Source organism: Thamnophis elegans, chromosome 9 (genome assembly GCF_009769535.1).
Source record: "Thamnophis elegans isolate rThaEle1 chromosome 9, rThaEle1.pri, whole genome shotgun sequence".
Lineage (NCBI taxonomy): Eukaryota > Metazoa > Chordata > Lepidosauria > Squamata > Colubridae > Thamnophis > Thamnophis elegans.
In genome coordinates, this window is record NC_045549.1 from 8814912 (window position 1) to 8831358 (window position 16447).

Here is a 16447-nt window from a genome sequence, read left to right on the forward strand (position 1 = left end):
TCATCATCATCACAACAACAACAACAACAACAACAGGTTTTCAGTGAGATCAGTGACCCCGAGAGATAGCAAGCAACTTTTTTTTTTTAAAAAAAAATATGTCCTATCAGAGGATAACCAGACATTTGCTGAGGGTAGAAACATATGAAGAACGGTTGCAGGAACTGGGCCTGGCTAGTCTAGTGAAGAGAAGGACCAAGGGAGACATGATAGCAGGGTTCCAGTATTTGAGGGGCTGCCACAGAGAGGAAGGGGGTCAAGCTGTTTTCCAAAGCACCTGAAGGCCAGACAAGGAAGAATGGGTGGAAACTGACCAAGGAGAGATTCAACCAGAAAATAAGGAGAAGTTTTCTGATAGAGCCATCAACCAAAGGAACAGAAGTTGCCTTTGGAAGTTATGAGAGTTTCATCACTGGGAGCTTTCAAGAAGAGTCTGGGCTGCCATCTGTTAGAAATTGTCTAAGGTTTGCTTCGGCAGGGGGTTGGACTAGATGACCTACAAGGTCCCTTCCAACTCTGTTAATCTGCATCTGTTCCCTGCATTGCATATAGTTGAATTCATCCTTGTTTAATAACCCAATTTATTGTTTTTTTTTCAGCGTCTTTGTGAAAACAGATAATCATGACTTCTACTTGGGTAAGTCAATTTTTCCCCCAGATTTATTAGATTTAATCTAATGTATCTGCTTCCGCAGGGGGCTGGACTAGAAGACCTCCAAGGAACCTTCCAACTTCTATTCTATTTCTATTTCTTATTCTTATTCTATTTCTACTCTATTTCTATTCTATTTTATTTCTATTCTATTTTATTTCTATTCTATTCTATTCTATTCTGTCCTTAGCCTTGTATAGAAGAAAAAAACATCATTAAAATTATATGTTGGGACAGGGATCACTCCCTAAGAGAGGTGGCTGGCTGAGGAATTCTGGGAGTTGAAGTCCACAAGTCTTAAAGTTGCCAAGTTGGAGACCTTTTCATTAGATAAATGATTTTTGCTGAAATAATACCCTTACATTTTCCATCCATATTACTGTGGTGTGATGCCACTTTCTTCTACTCTACAATTTCAAATAATTGTGCAAATGAATCATTTCCCCACAGTGTGAGGCAACAGGGGAAATGCAGATCAGTCCACGAAGCTGCCAAACTAGCCTTTTTTTTGCTTCAGGATGAAAAAAAAAAGCTTTAATAAAACCCACGGAGGGTGTGCCTGGTTTATGCCTCAGAGTAGCAGCAGTCTTGATTTTATGGCGAATTCCTGTTCAAACTCTTGCTAAGTAAATATTGACATATTGAAATGTAGGACTGAGTGAGCAAATGTAGAAATTTTGCAGCCTAGGACTGAATAAGAAACAGATTGTTTTTTTTAATCCTCAAGTCAAGATGCAAATTAATTACAAAATTGGGGTGAGATTAATTACAAAACTGGCCAAGTTATCCTGGCACCGGAAACATCCATTCAGCAAAAATCAGAATAATTACAGTTGAAATAGCTAGCTTTGTTTCTCTTTCTGTGATAACCAAAACCATCCGTTTTTATTTCTGATTGATATCTGTTTCATTCCTGATTGATAAATGGCTGAACATAATTGAAGTATTGTTGTTTCCCGCTGTTTTAAACCTCTTGTGATGCACAAATAGTTCTCGACTTACATCTATTCATTTAGTGGCCATTCGAAGTTAGAAGAAAGTGACTTAGAACCAGTCCTCGCACTTACAACTGATGGTCATATGATCAAAACTCAGGCTCTTGGCAATCGGTATAAATTTACAACACTTGTAAAGTCCCAGAATCAAGTTATCGTCACTCGTGATTTTCCCGACTGGCTACCGATCAGCAAAATCAATGTCGGAAGTCAGATTTGCTTAATGACCACATGATTCACTTAACAACTGTGGCCAGAAAGGTCATAAAATCAGGGATGTCTCACTTAACAACTCCCTGGCTTAGCAATGGAAATTGTGGTTCCAATTGTGGCTTTAAAAAAAGATGGCCTGCATTTATTGCTGTTTTTCTTCCAAACCACCTTAAAATGCTCTGTAGACATAAACTGCGAGTGGGATGGTGGTGTTTGCTACTTCTTTATTTAACGAACACCAGCTTAGTCTGAGTTGTGCAATGCCCCAAAAAGAAGTGATTCAAAAGTTTCAAAAGCCATTCCACCTGGATGAACTCAGTCCAAGCTGGGTGGGGTGCTTATTGAAGCTTGCAAGAGTCTGCATTTTGCCCCTAATTTTTGGGCTGGAACTCCTTATTTGGTGAGTCTGTGGAATTCTTGCCTCCTTAATTATCCCCTGCTGTAATGTTTCTCAACTGTGGGAACTTTGGGGTGGACTTCAACTCCCAGAATTTCCCAGCCATGGCAGTAGAGGGTCCACGCCTCTTAAAGTACCCAAGGTTAAACTCCTCTCCTCTCTACCATGCCCCTCTTCTCCACTCTATTCTCCTCCTTTCCACTCCTGTCCACTCTATTCTCCTCCCCTCCCTTCCTCTCTTCTCCACTCCATTCTACCACTCCTCTCCTCTCTACTCTATTCTCCTCCTCTCCCCTCCTCTCCTCTCCATTCTATCACTCCTCTCCTCTCCAGTTTATCCTCCTCCTCTCCACTCCTCTCCTCTCCACTCCTCTCCACTCTATTCTCCTCCTTTCCTTTCCTTTCCTCTCCTCTCCACTCTATTCTCCTCTCCATTCTACTCTATTCTCCTCCTCTCCTCTCCTCTCCACTCTACCACTCCACTCCTCTCTATTCTCCCTTCCTCTCCTCTCCTCTCCATTCTATCACTCCTCTCTCCAGTTTATTCTCCTCCTTTCCTCTCCTCTCCTCTCCACTCTATTCTCCTCTCCATTCTGCTCTATTCTCCTCCTCTCCTCTCCACTCTACCATTCCACTCTACCACTCCACTCCACTCTATTCTCCACCTTTCCTCCCCTGCCCCTCCACTCCACTCTATTCTCCTCCTCTTCCCTCCCTTCCCCTTCCTCTCTCCCCTCCCCCTATCCTATCCTTGTTGCTGCCTTGCTCACACCTCCCTTGCCCTGCCCTGCCCTGCCCTTTTCCTTTCTGTTCTGTTCTGTTCTACAAAGGTTTCAGGATGATTCCAGGTAAGTTATAAATATGATACATGCAAGAAATAAGCCTGAAAGTGTAGACTGTGAAATCCATCTTTCTCAGCAGATAATTACAATGTTTGTATTGGAAGATTGCATGATACCCTTGCTAAAAAAATATTGAATGCTTTATTAAACTCAGTTCAGCCCCACACAGTCAGAATGATTCTCGGCAGCTTACGTAGCATATAGAATTGATAATAATTATGGTGCCATCTGAAACCAGATCGAAACTAACCCTCAGCAGCGATACAGGCAGCAATCACCCCCCCCCTCTCCCCAGCCCTAGGCATAAAAGCAATAAAAGATTAAAGATGGAATCTATGCAAACTCAGGGGAGAGCCCTCCAAAATGTTTCCAATATCCCATAAAGCTCTTGAAAATAATGTAATAAGCAGAGAGCAAGGCCTTTCAAAATAGAAAATCACCTTGCAGCCAAGTTTACCTTAATTATATTTATCTTACGAGAAACATTCAAAAGAATTTTAGCCCGTCCTTCATTTTAAAAAAAAAACTTTTCATTTACACTGAAAGAGGGGATAAATTCACATTTATCAGGTATGAAAGGGAGGTGGTGGCTCAGTGGCTAAGAGCTTGTCGATCAGAAAGGTCAGCAGTTCGGCAGTTCGAATCCCCAGCGCTGCTAACAGAGTGAGCTCCCATTACTTGTCTCAGCTTCTGCCAACCTAGCAATTCAAAAGCACGTAGAAAAGTAGGAAAATAAGGACCACCTTTGGCGGGAAAGTAACAGCGTTCCGTGAGCCTTCGGCGTTTAGCCATGACCACGGAGATGTCTTCGGACAGCGCTGGCTCTTCAGCTTTGAAACGGAGATGAGCACCGCCCCCTGGAGTCGGGAATAACTACTAGCACATATGTGAGAGGGGGAACCTTTACTTTTTACCTTTATGTAAGAAAACTCCCTGGGAATTCTTACAGAAGGGGGTCTTGAATTTGGGACACCAAATTCCTCCAATAGACCGATTAGATCCCACAGATTAGGCCTCCTCCGAATTCCATCCGCTGGCCAGTGTCGGCTGGCGACTACCCGGAGGAGAGCCTTCTCTGTGGCTGCTCCGGCCCTTTGGAACGAGCTCCCCGTGGAGATTCGAACCCTCACCACCCTCCAGGCCTTCCGCAAAGCCCTTAAAACCTGGCTGTTCCAACAGGCCTGGGGCTAATTGAGCTTTTGTCCCCCTCTCGAATGGTATGGTTGCTGTGTGCTTTTTAAATTATGGTATTGCCTTGTTCGTCTTTTTATTCCTTATTTGTATCCCCCACCTTGACTTGAGTTGTGAGCCGCCCTGAGTCTCCTTCGGGGAAAAGGGCGGCATAGAAATCTAATAAATCCAATCCAATCCGACACCTTTTGGTGGGTCCCATTCTCACTGATCTGCCTCGACTGCATTGGGCTCAAGGCCCTATCACGTTATGTAAAGCAGGTTGTAGCAAAAAAAATGCACAAGCCGGAAAACGTGTTCTGCAGTGGGATGCAATTTCTTACGCCGACAACTCGTCTCGCTCGTCCTAAATACAGACCTCGGGGAAACTGAGAAGCCGAGACAATTTTGCCACGTTGCAAAAAATGACAACAACAACAACAAACCCCAAAACTCTATGAAATGTGGAAATTGCAGTTTGTTGAGAGAGGCTGTCGGCTTATGGGAGGAAAATCTAATTATTGCTGAACCTCCTGGATTCACAGTCAATGGGGCTTTAGCTGAATTCCTTCCCTGATTTTTCTTTTTTTTAAATAGAGTTTGCTGTTGCGCTGGTTGTTTTTCTCTTCGTCTGCAAAATCCACACTGCAGTGCAGAGCGAGGTGGAGAAAGGGTGGTGGTGGTGGGAACTCATTCATTTCGTGAATACAGGTAGTCCGTGAGTCACGATGGACGTAAAGCGAGTCCCCATGGTCCAAACTTCAAAACAGGGATTGTAAATCCTTTTTGGGATTGTTGTGGGCTGCCAGCGGCCAGCTGAGCTGGCAGCCGATTCGGACAGTGAGGAGGTTGGGGAGGAAGATGGGCCAGTCCTGGAGTCTGGGGAAGGCTCTGATGAGGGCTCTGCATCGGAGGCAGAGAGGGAGCCAGGGCCGTATGCCAGTTATCAGCTGCCATCAGAGTCAGACATCAGTGAGGCAGAAGAACAGCTGGAGCCTGTTCCCAGTGTGTGAATGCGCAGAGTGGCCAGATAAAGGGAACAGCTAAAGAACAGGGGCTGACTTGGGAGTAAGACCACAGGTGGACGATGAGTGGCCCCTCCCAGAGGAAATAAAAGAGGAGCAAAAGGGGAGGGGAGTTTGCAGGAGACCATTAGTTTGCTTAATTGGTTCGTGACTCTCCGAGACTCCTGGCCAAGTTCTGCAGAGATCGGCCTGGCAGCTCTCCAAGCCAGATAAGGTCTGTGACTGTAAATCCTCCCTTGAAAGACTTTGCTGGATGTGAATGAGCAGAATTCACAGTCAATTAATAAAAGGGGTGTTTGTCGGGACAGGGAGTTTGGTTCATGCTCTTGGGAAGCCTCGATCAGAACAGGGATGTCTGAAGCAACCTTGAATGGTTGCTAACAACCGCTCATAAATTGAGGTTTATCTGTACGACAGTTCACTTAGTGACCATTTGAAGTTACAACAGTGCTGGAAAAAAGGGACTTAGGACCATTTCTCCCACTTACGACCGTTGCAGCATCCCCATGGTCAGGGGATCAAAATTTGGATGCTTGGCAAACTGGTTCATATTTATGACGGTTCCAGTGTGCTGGGGGGGTCACGTGATCCCCTTTTGCGACCTTCTTGACAAGCCAAGTCAACGGGGAAGCCAGGTCCACTTAACAACTGGGTTACTAGTGTAACAATTGCAACGATTCACTTAACAACGGTGGCAAGAAAGTTCGTAAAGTGAGGCCAAATTCCCTTAACAACTGTCTCACTTAGTAACAGAAATGTTTGGCTCGGTTGTGGTCGTGCGGCGAGGGCTTTTTGCATTTATAACTTTTATTCTTCCGAGTTGTGATTTCTTCCGAGTGTGTCATCCAGGCAGGGTTCATTTTAATTTTGTTTTTTTAATAGAGGAATTAAGTCAGCATTCCTGAAAGGCTGAGATCATCATATCAAAGCTTGCTCTTTTTTTCTTTCTTTCTTTCTCCACACCTACGTGAATTACATCCTCTTCTGTGCTAACAGCAGATGCTATCAACTAAAAACTCAAGCGTTTCCTTTTGTTGGCACATTTATTTTCCTTGGGGTGAATAAATCAGCTTTGCGATGACTCTGCCATAAAGGGCTGGAAAATGACTCTCTGTTGTAACGTTTGAGGGCCTCCTGTCTTAGCGTTCTATCTCAATTTTCCTATTTTTTTTTTATAAAGGTGGCTGCATGCTTCTACGTATTCAATTGCACTAGTGTCTTTTCATAAAGGTTTCCTGGATGTCCCCTGTTTTCCCCAAAATAAGACCTCCCTGGATAATAAGCCCAATTGCGCTTTTGAGCGCATGCGCTAAAACAAGCCCTCCCCCCAAAAAATAAGCCCTCCCTGAAAATATTGCAACACAGCAGCATCCATAAGGTGACCATGCTCGCCGCCTCCTGCACCTCAAAAATAATAAGACCTCCCCGAAAATAAGATCAAGAGCTTATTTCGGGGGTCAAAAAAAATAAAACCCTGTCTTATTTTCAGGGAAACATGGTAAAAAAGAAAATATAGATGAGAACAGATCTAATTTACCATTTTCTCATTCTTACTTGGGATTCTGGTTTCCTCTAGTTCTCAACGAAGCAGCATTTCACTCCAGAATGTGGTTTATTTTTTTACCACTTTTGCTGGCTTGTCTCTGTGGGCAGAGAGAGAGGGACAAACCTAAGTTTCTACATGGCTAAGAGTTGAGTTGAACCTAGATCTCATCATTCCTAGTCCCACACCTTTATCACTATTCTAACTGAGGCTTCCCGAGAGATGAAGCAGACTCCTTGTCCCAACAAAAAACCTCTTTTATTAATTTGCTGTGAATTCTGCTCATTCACATCCAGCAAAGTCTTTCGAGGGAGGATTTACAGTCACAGACCTTATCTGGCTTCGAGAGCTGCCGGGCCGATATCTGCAGAACTTGGCAAGGAGTCTCTGAGAGTCACGAACCAATTAAGCGAACAAATTGTCTCCTGCAAACTCCACTCCCCTTTCGCTCCTCTTTTATTTCCTCTGGGAGGGGCCATTCACCATCCACCTGTGGCCTTACTCCCAAGTCGACCCCTGTCCTTTAGCTGTTCCCTTCATCTGGCAACTCTCCGCATGCGCACACCGGGAACAGGCTCCAGCTGTTCTTCTGCTTCACTGATGTCTGACTCTGAAGGCAGCTGATACCTGGCATACGGCTCTGGCCCCCTCCCTGCCTCCGACACAGAGCCCTTATCAGAGCCGTTCCCAGACTCCAGGACTGGCCCATGTTCCTCCCCAACCTCCTCACTGTCAGAGTCTGCCGCCAGCTTTGCTGGCCGACTTTGGCCACAACAATCACTATACCTGTTGGGAAACAACCAGCCACCAGGGAGGAAGGATCAAGCTTGCATCTAGCCTGGAGCATTGCAAAACCATAAAATGGTTAAGACCAACCCCCTCTAAGTTCCTTCTCTATTTTTTCCCATGGGATTGGCTGCCTGGATGGGGAGATTCCTGTATTATAGGCAGAAAATAATAAAGCACACATAGTCCCTGACTTACTGCCGCAGTTGAGCCCAGAATTTATGTCGCGAAGTGAGAAATGTGTTAAGTGAACTTGCCCCGTTTCACCGCCTTCCCTGTCCCAGTTGTTAAGTGATTCGGCGCTGGTGTTAAAATCCGGTTTGCTTGCTTGATGCGTTTCTTGAATCCTACGTCATTGAGTGCCATCTCTTTTCTTCCAGGTTGGTTCTAGAGGGACGATTCAGGATTTTGCAGGATTCAATGCTTCCAAAGATGCAGAGGCACTTAAAAAAGCAATGGAAGGGCTGGGTGAGCATCCTGTTTTCTTTTGGGAAAGGAGGACAGTTTGCATGGCGCAGGGGTGTCAAACTCGATTCCATCAGGTTTGTCTCTGACCTCGGGGGCTGGGGTGGGCGTGGCTGGGGTGGGCATGGCCAGCTTGACATCACTCGTTTCGGGGGCGCCTGTGGCCCGAGGGCTCTGCCAGAGAAAATGGACTCCCAAGCTCAGTTTTCAACTGGGACGGTCTCCTGCAACCCTCTGCGAGCAAAAACGGAGCTCAGGAAGAGCCCCTGTTTTGCTTGCAGAGGCACCGCTGGCCGGGCCTTCGCTATTTCCAGGGTGGCCAAATCTGTTCTGACCTCGGCTTCCTTAAAAAGCAAGAAGCAGAGTCTTGGTCCCGGCAAAACCTTTTTTTACTTACACGACTGTGAATTCCTTTCATTCACAGTCAGCAAAGCTGAGCAAATAGTCTTTCAGAGGAATGTTTATCATCACGAACCTTATCTCGCTTGGAGCGCTGCCAAATAACTAGTTTCCAAGCGCAGGGCAAGGCAACACTTGGCCCAGAGTCTTTTATAGTCACAAACAGAACTCTCTACTCTTGAAATGATGGAAGGAACGAATTCTTTCCCACAAAAACCCACTCTCCCTTCACTCTTCTTTTGTTTCCTATGGGAGGGGCCAATCACCTCCAAGGTGCGGCTTTCCTTCCAAGTCGACCCTGCTTTCTTAGTTGTTCTTGTCTTCTGGCAGTTCTGTGCATGCGCATTCTGGGAACAGGCTCCAGTTGTTCTTCTGCCTCACTGCTGTCTAGCTCCCTCTCTGCCTCCGATGCAGAGCCCTCGTCTGAGTTTACCTCAGCCCCCAGGGCTGGCCCAAGTTTCTCCCCAACCTCCTCACTGTCTGACTCTGCTGCTAGCTCTGTGGGCCGTTGATGGGCCACAACAAAATCTAAGCACCCTGCGGGCCGGATCTGGCCTCCAGGCCTTGAGTTCGACACCCCTGCCTTAGAGAGTCGATCTCCTGTTGGTACTGTGGCCCCCAGTGTGTGTTGCACTGAGAGGATGAAAGAACAACACGGGAGAAGGCCTGTCGAGCCATTTCTGCATTCTGCAAAGAAGAATGCCTAGCAGTATCCTTGAAACCACCTGGATTTCAGGTTGGAAGGAAGGACATTTTGGAAGTTCGGTTGACATCCCATAGGATGACCGTTTAAAAACCCAAAACCTGTTACCTATCCCCAAGCCAAGCCGCATGTGATTCTGCTGCTTCTCTCAGGCGTTACTGCATGAAACTAGTCCGTGAAACTTGTAAAGAATGGGATAGAGCCGGGATGGCGAACCTATAGAGCCATTTGTCAGGGCACGTGAGGTGCTGCCCTGACAGCTGGCCAGCATCCATGCGCACGCTGGCCAACTGAGTTCACCCTTTTTTAAAGCCATTTTTTGCCCTCCCCAGGCTCCAGAGGCTTTATAGGAGCCTGGGGAAGGCGAAAAGAGCCTCCTCCACTCCCTGGAGGCCCTCGGAAGACTTCCCTGAAGCCTCTGGAGCACAAAAAAACGGCCCTATGGGCAAATCGGAAGTTCGGGAATGGACTTCCTGTTTGTTCGGAGGGTTGTTTTAACTGCTCTGGAGGCTTCAGGGAAGCCTCCTGAAGGTCCCTGAAGCCTCCGGAGCGCTCAAAACGACCCTCCAAGCAAACCGGAAGTCACTTCTGGTTTGCTCATAGGGTGTTTTTCTGCCCTCCAGAGGCTTCAGGGAAGCCTCCTGAAGGTCCCTGAAGCCTCCGGAGGGCCTCAGGGCGGGGGGGAAGGCTTTTTTCGCCCTCCCCATGCTCCTATAAAGCCTCTGGAGCCTGGGGAGGATGAAAAAAGGATGCAAAAGATGTCGGGTCGCGCCTGTAGTGCATGCATGCGCACGGGGGGGGGGGCGTGCATTGCATTATGGGTGCCGCACTACTGGGCCATCGCTGGGATAGAGGTTGCCCATCGCTAAAGTTTTAATATGTTTGCCTCCAAGCGTCAAGATCCTTTCTGTTTCTGAGCTGACTCCCTTCTTAATTTTGCTTTTTAGGCACGGATGAAACAACCGTGATTGAGATCCTGACAGGGAGATCCAATGCTCAACGGCAGCTGATAGCGGCAGAGTACAAATCTTACACTGGGAAGGTCTGCATCCTTGGGAAATAGTGTGAAGGGAGGGGCACGTTAGTAGGGCAAGGAACTCCGTTTTATCTCCAGCTGCCGATTCTTTGTGGTCAATAGTGTGGAAGAGCTAGTCTGGTTGAGATGCTGGCCTGGTAACCAGGCACTGAGAGTTGTAGTACTGTCTTAGGCATGAAAAATGGCTAGGTGGCTCATCAATGATGGTGAATTCTAGTCCCTCCTTAGGCATGAAAGCTTGCTGGGTGTCTCTGGGCCAATCACCAAGTGATGATGAATTCTAGTCCCGCCTTTGGCATGACATCTAGCTGGGTGACTTTGGGCCAATCACCAGGTAATGGTGGATTCTAGTCCCCCTTGGGCATTAAAGTTGTAAAACCTCCATTCCCTCCCCACTCCAGGGAAAGGATACTGCAAAATCTCCATTCCCTCCCCACTCCAGGGAAAGGATACTGCAAAATCTCCATTCCCTCCCCACCCCAGGGGAAGGATACTGCAAAATCCCCATTCCCTCCCCACTCCAGGGAAAGGATACTGCAAAATCTCCATTCCCTCCCCACTCCAGGGGAAGGATGCTACAAAATCTCCATTCCCTCCCCACTCCAGGGAAAGGATACTGCAAAATCTCCATTCCCTCCCCACTCCAGGGAAAGGATACTGCAAAATCACCATTCCCTCCCCACTCCAGGGAAAGGATACTGCAAAATCTCCATTCCCTCCCCATTCCAGGGGAAGGATACTGCAAAATCTCCATTCCCTCCCCACTCCAGGGAAAGGATACTGCAAAATCTCCATTCCCTCCCCACTCCAGAGGAAGGATACTGCAAAATCTCCATTTCTTCCCCACTCCAGGGAAAGGATACTGCAAAATCTCCATTCCCTCCCCACTCCAGAGGAAGGATACTGCAAAATCTCCATTCCCTCCCCACTCCAGGGAAAGGATACTGCAAAATCTCCATTTCTTCCCCACTCCAGGGAAAGGATACTGCAAAATCTCCATTTCTTCCCCACTCCAGGGAAAGGATACTGCAAAATCTCCATTCCCTCCCCACTCCAGGGGAAGGATACTGCAAAATCTCCATTCCCTCCCCACTCCAGGGAAAGGATACTGCAAAATCTCCATTCCCTCCCCACTCCAGAGGAAGGATACTGCAAAATCTCCATTCCCTCCTCACTCCAGGGAAAGGATACTGCAAAATCTCCATTCCCTCCCCACTCCAGGGGAAGGATGCTACAAAATCTCCATTCCCTCCCCACTCCAGGGAAAGGATACTGCAAAATCTCCATTCCCTCCCCACTCCAGGGAAAGGATACTGCAAAATCTCCATTCCCTCCCCATTCCAGGGGAAGGATACTGCAAAATCTCCATTCCCTCCCCACTCCAGGGAAAGGATACTGCAAAATCTCCATTCCCTCCCCACTCCAGAGGAAGGATACTGCAAAATCTCCATTTCTTCCCCACTCCAGGGAAAGGATACTGCAAAATCTCCATTCCCTCCCCACTCCAGAGGAAGGATACTGCAAAATCTCCATTCCCTCCCCACTCCAGGGAAAGGATACTGCAAAATCTCCATTTCTTCCCCACTCCAGGGAAAGGATACTGCAAAATCTCCATTTCTTCCCCACTCCAGGGAAAGGATACTGCAAAATCTCCATTCCCTCCCCACTCCAGGGGAAGGATACTGCAAAATCTCCATTCCCTCCCCACTCCAGGGAAAGGATACTGCAAAATCTCCATTCCCTCCTCACTCCAGGGAAAGGATACTGCAAAATCTCCATTCCCTCCCCACTCCAGGGGAAGGATGCTACAAAACCTCCATTCCCTCCCCACTCCAGGGAAAGGATACTGCAAAATCTCCATTCCCTCCCCACTCCAGGGAAAGGATGCTGCAAAATCTCCATTCCCTCCCCACTCCAGGGAAAGGATACTGCAAAATCTCCATTCCCTCCCCATTCCAGGGGAAGGATACTGCAAAATCTCCATTCCCTCCCCACTCCAGGGAAAGGATACTGCAAAATCTCCATTCCCTCCCCACTCCAGAGGAAGGATACTGCAAAATCTCCATTTCTTCCCCACTCCAGGGAAAGGATACTGCAAAATCTCCATTCCCTCCCCACTCCAGAGGAAGGATACTGCAAAATCTCCATTCCCTCCTCACTCCAGGGAAAGGATACTGCAAAATCTCCATTCCCTCCCCACTCCAGGGAAAGGATACTGCAAAATCTCCATTCCCTCCCCACTCCAGGGAAAGGATACTGCAAAATCTCCATTCCCTCCCCATTCCAGGGGAAGGATACTGCAAAATCTCCATTCCCTCCCCACTCCAGAGGAAGGATACTGCAAAATCTCCATTTCTTCCCCACTCCAGGGAAAGGATACTGCAAAATCTCCATTCCCTCCCCACTCCAGAGGAAGGATACTGCAAAATCTCCATTCCCTCCTCACTCCAGGGAAAGGATACTGCAAAATCTCCATTCCCTCCCCACTCCAGGGAAAGGATACTGCAAAATCTCCATTCCCTCCCCACTCCAGGGGAAGGAAACTGCAAAATCTCCATTCCCTCCCCATTCCAGGGAAAGGATACTGCAAAATCTCCATTCCCTCCCCATTCCAGGGAAAGGATACTGCAAAATCTCCATTCCCTCCCCACTCCAGGGAAAGGATACTGCAAAATCTCCATTTCTTCCCCACTCCAGAGGAAGGATACTGCAAAATCTCCATTTCTTCCCCACTCCAGGGAAAGGATACTGCAAAATCTCCATTCCCTCCCCACTCCAGAGGAAGGATACTGCAAAATCTCCATTCCCTCCTCACTCCAGGGAAAGGATACTGCAAAATCTCCATTCCCTCCCCACTCCAGGGAAAGGATACTGCAAAATCTCCATTCCCTCCCCACTCCAGGGGAAGGATACTGCAAAATCTCCATTCCCTCCCCATTCCAGGGAAAGGATACTGCAAAATCTCCATTCCCTCCCCATTCCAGGGAAAGGATACTGCAAAATCTCCATTCCCTCCCCACTCCAGAGGAAGGATACTGCAAAATCTCCATTCCCTCCCCACTCCAGGGAAAGGATACTGCAAAATCTCCATTCCCTCCCCACTCCAGGGAAAGGATACTGCAAAATCTCCATTCCCTCCCCACTCCAGGGGAAGGATACTGCAAAATCTCCATTCCCTCCCCACTCCAGGGGAAGGATACTGCAAAATCTCCATTCCCTCCCCACTCCAGGGAAAGGATACTGCAAAATCTCCATTCCCTCCCCACTCCAGAGGAAGGATACTGCAAAATCTCCATTTCTTCCCCACTCCAGGGAAAGGATACTGCAAAATCTCCATTCCCTCCCCACTCCAGAGGAAGGATACTGCAAAATCTCCATTCCCTCCTCACTCCAGGGAAAGGATACTGCAAAATCTCCATTCCCTCCCCACTCCAGGGAAAGGATACTGCAAAATCTCCATTCCCTCCCCACTCCAGGGGAAGGATACTGCAAAATCTCCATTCCGTCCCCATTCCAGGGAAAGGATACTGCAAAATCTCCATTCCCTCCCCATTCCAGGGAAAGGATACTGCAAAATCTCCATTCCCTCCCCACTCCAGAGGAAGGATACTGCAAAATCTCCATTCCCTCCTCACTCCAGGGAAAGGATACTGCAAAATCTCCATTCCCTCCCCACTCCAGGGAAAGGATACTGCAAAATCTCCATTCCCTCCCCACTCCAGGGGAAGGATACTGCAAAATCTCCATTCCCTCCTCACTCCAGGGAAAGGATACTGCAAAATCTCCATTCCCTCCCCATTCCAGGGGAAGGATACTGCAAAATCTCCATTCCCTCCCCACTCCAGGGAAAGGATACTGCAAAATCTCCATTCCCTCCCCACTCCAGAGGAAGGATACTGCAAAATCTCCATTTCTTCCCAATCAGCTGGGACTCGGGAGGCAGAGAATAGATGAGGGCAGAGCCAGATGATATTTATCTATTCTCTGAACTACTGAAAATTTCCGCTACCAGTTCTCCAGAACCGGTCAGAACCTGCTGAATTTCATCCCTGATGGTGGGCTAAGATATTTTTGACCCCCTCCCCGCAGTTGTGATTCGCTGGAGGATGATGGATTAGACACTTTTGCTGAAGCTGCCCAGGATTCTTGACAATGAGATTGATTCTGTTTTCTTTTCTTTTTAAAGGAGCTGAAAGATGCTTTGAAGGAAGAAACCTCAGGTGATTTTGGGCATGTCCTGTGTGCTCTGGTCACTCCCCCGGCAGAATTTGATGCTGAAGAAGTTAACCGTGCCGTCAGAGTAAGTTGAAACGGGTGGCCTTCCTTTTCAGGTTAACCCCTAAACCTAACTCCTCCTGACACACGTTTTATTTGATTCTGCTTTGGGGAAATAAGATTTTCCTGTTGCTCTCTCTCCTTTTCTGAGAACACACCTTAATATAATTGCACTTTAACATCCTTCACATTTTATGCCATCCTTGGATGAAGCTTCTTCAGAGCTTAAGAAACATCTTGGGTGAAAAGCAAAACATCTTCAAAGAAAAACCAAAAAGTCCAGTTGCCTTAAAAAAAAAAAAGCATCTTTGGGACAACCAGGACCTGGATGTCCGAGAATATCCATAGACATGTCTCCCCTAGCCCTTCTTTTCATCAGACTAGACATACCCAGTTCCTGCAACTGTTCTTCGTATGTTTTAGTCTCCAGTCCCCTAATCCTCTTTGTTGCTCTTCTCTGCACTCTTTCTAGAGTCTCCATATTCTTTTTACATCGTGGCAACCAAAACTGGATGCTAAGTGTGGCCTTACCAAGGCTTGATAGAGTGGTTCAGCCCGTGTTTTTGTTAATGTAGCTGTTCCCCTGCAGGGCCATCGTTTCTATTCTATTCTATTCTATTCTATTCTACTCTCTATTCCTATTCTATTCTATTCTATTTCTATCCTATTTCTATTCTATTCCATTCTATTCTATTTCTATTTCTATTTCTATCCTATCCTATTCTATTCTATTTCTATCCTATTCTATTTCTATTCTATTCTATTCTATTCTTTTATTCTATTTCTTTCTATTTCTATCCTATCCTATCCTATTCTATTTCTATCCTATTCTATTTCTATTTCTTTTCTATTCTATTTCTATTCTAATTCTATTCTATTTCTATTCTATTTCTATCCTATTCTATTTCTATTCTATTCTATTCTTTTATTCTATTTCTATTCTATTTCTATCCTATCCTATTCTATTTCTATCCTAGCCTATCCTAGCCTATTCTATTTCTATTCTATTGTATCCTAGCCTATTCTATTTCTATATTATTCTATTCTATTTTTTTCTATTCTATTCTATTCTATTCTATTTCTATTCTATCCTATCCTATTTCTATCCTATTCTATTTCTTTTCTAGTCTATTCTATTCTATTTCTATTCTATTTCTATTCTATTGTATCCTATCCTATCCTATTCTATTTCTATCTTATTCTATTGTTATTCCTATTCTATTCTATTTCTATTCTATTTCTATTCTAGACTATTCTATTCTAGTCTATTTCTATTTCTAGTCCATTCTATTTCTATTCCAGTCTATTCTATTCTATTTCTATTCTATTCTCCATTTTAAAATCCTTACTTTTAGCCAGCAGTAACACATTGAAGAATGAATTGATCGATGCTCTTCCATCTACCCCAACTCTTGTTAGTTCACACCATTAACCAACAATTTGTCGGGGGCTTACATCAATGTGCCCAGGCACACTTGACTTTCAGCGATTTCAAATGAAATGTTCGCTCACAGAGAGCCGTCTGCCAAGTCTGTTTACAAAACACTGGCCTTGAGATGATGTCAGCTGGTTTTTCTTCTTCCAGAAGAAATGTTTTAATGTTGAAAGGAACTCTTTGGGGTCATTTATCTCGTCCGGAGATTTCTGACCAACTGGTGGCAGCTTCTGCGATGGCCAGATGCTAGTCATTCCCGACTCTAGGGGGCGGTGCTCATCTCCGTTTCAAAGCCACAGAGCCAGCGCTGTCCGAAGACGTCTCCGTGGTCATGTGGCCGGCATGACTAAATGCCGAAGGCGCACGGAACACTGTTACCTTCCCACCATAGGTGGTTCCTGTCTTTCTACTTGCATTTTTACGTGCTTTGGAACTGCTAGGTTGGCAGAAGCTGGGATAAGTAACGGGAGCTCCCTCTGTTATGCGGCGCTAGGGATTCGAACTGCCGAAC

At 46.4% G+C, this 16447-nt stretch overlaps 1 protein-coding gene across 1 annotated transcript in view; it reads left to right on the top strand.

Annotated features, from left to right (window-relative positions):
- Positions 1 to 598: 598 nt before the first annotated feature.
- ANXA3 (annexin A3) overlaps positions 599 to 16447 on the top strand; it is a 33945-nt gene continuing 18096 nt past the window's right edge. The window contains exons 1-4 of the mRNA XM_032224427.1: positions 599 to 637; positions 8004 to 8091; positions 10138 to 10232; positions 14413 to 14526. Coding sequence (XP_032080318.1) covers positions 623 to 637; positions 8004 to 8091; positions 10138 to 10232; positions 14413 to 14526 — 312 coding nt within the window. The 5' untranslated portion in view covers positions 599 to 622. The remainder of the gene's footprint in view (positions 638 to 8003; positions 8092 to 10137; positions 10233 to 14412; positions 14527 to 16447) is intronic.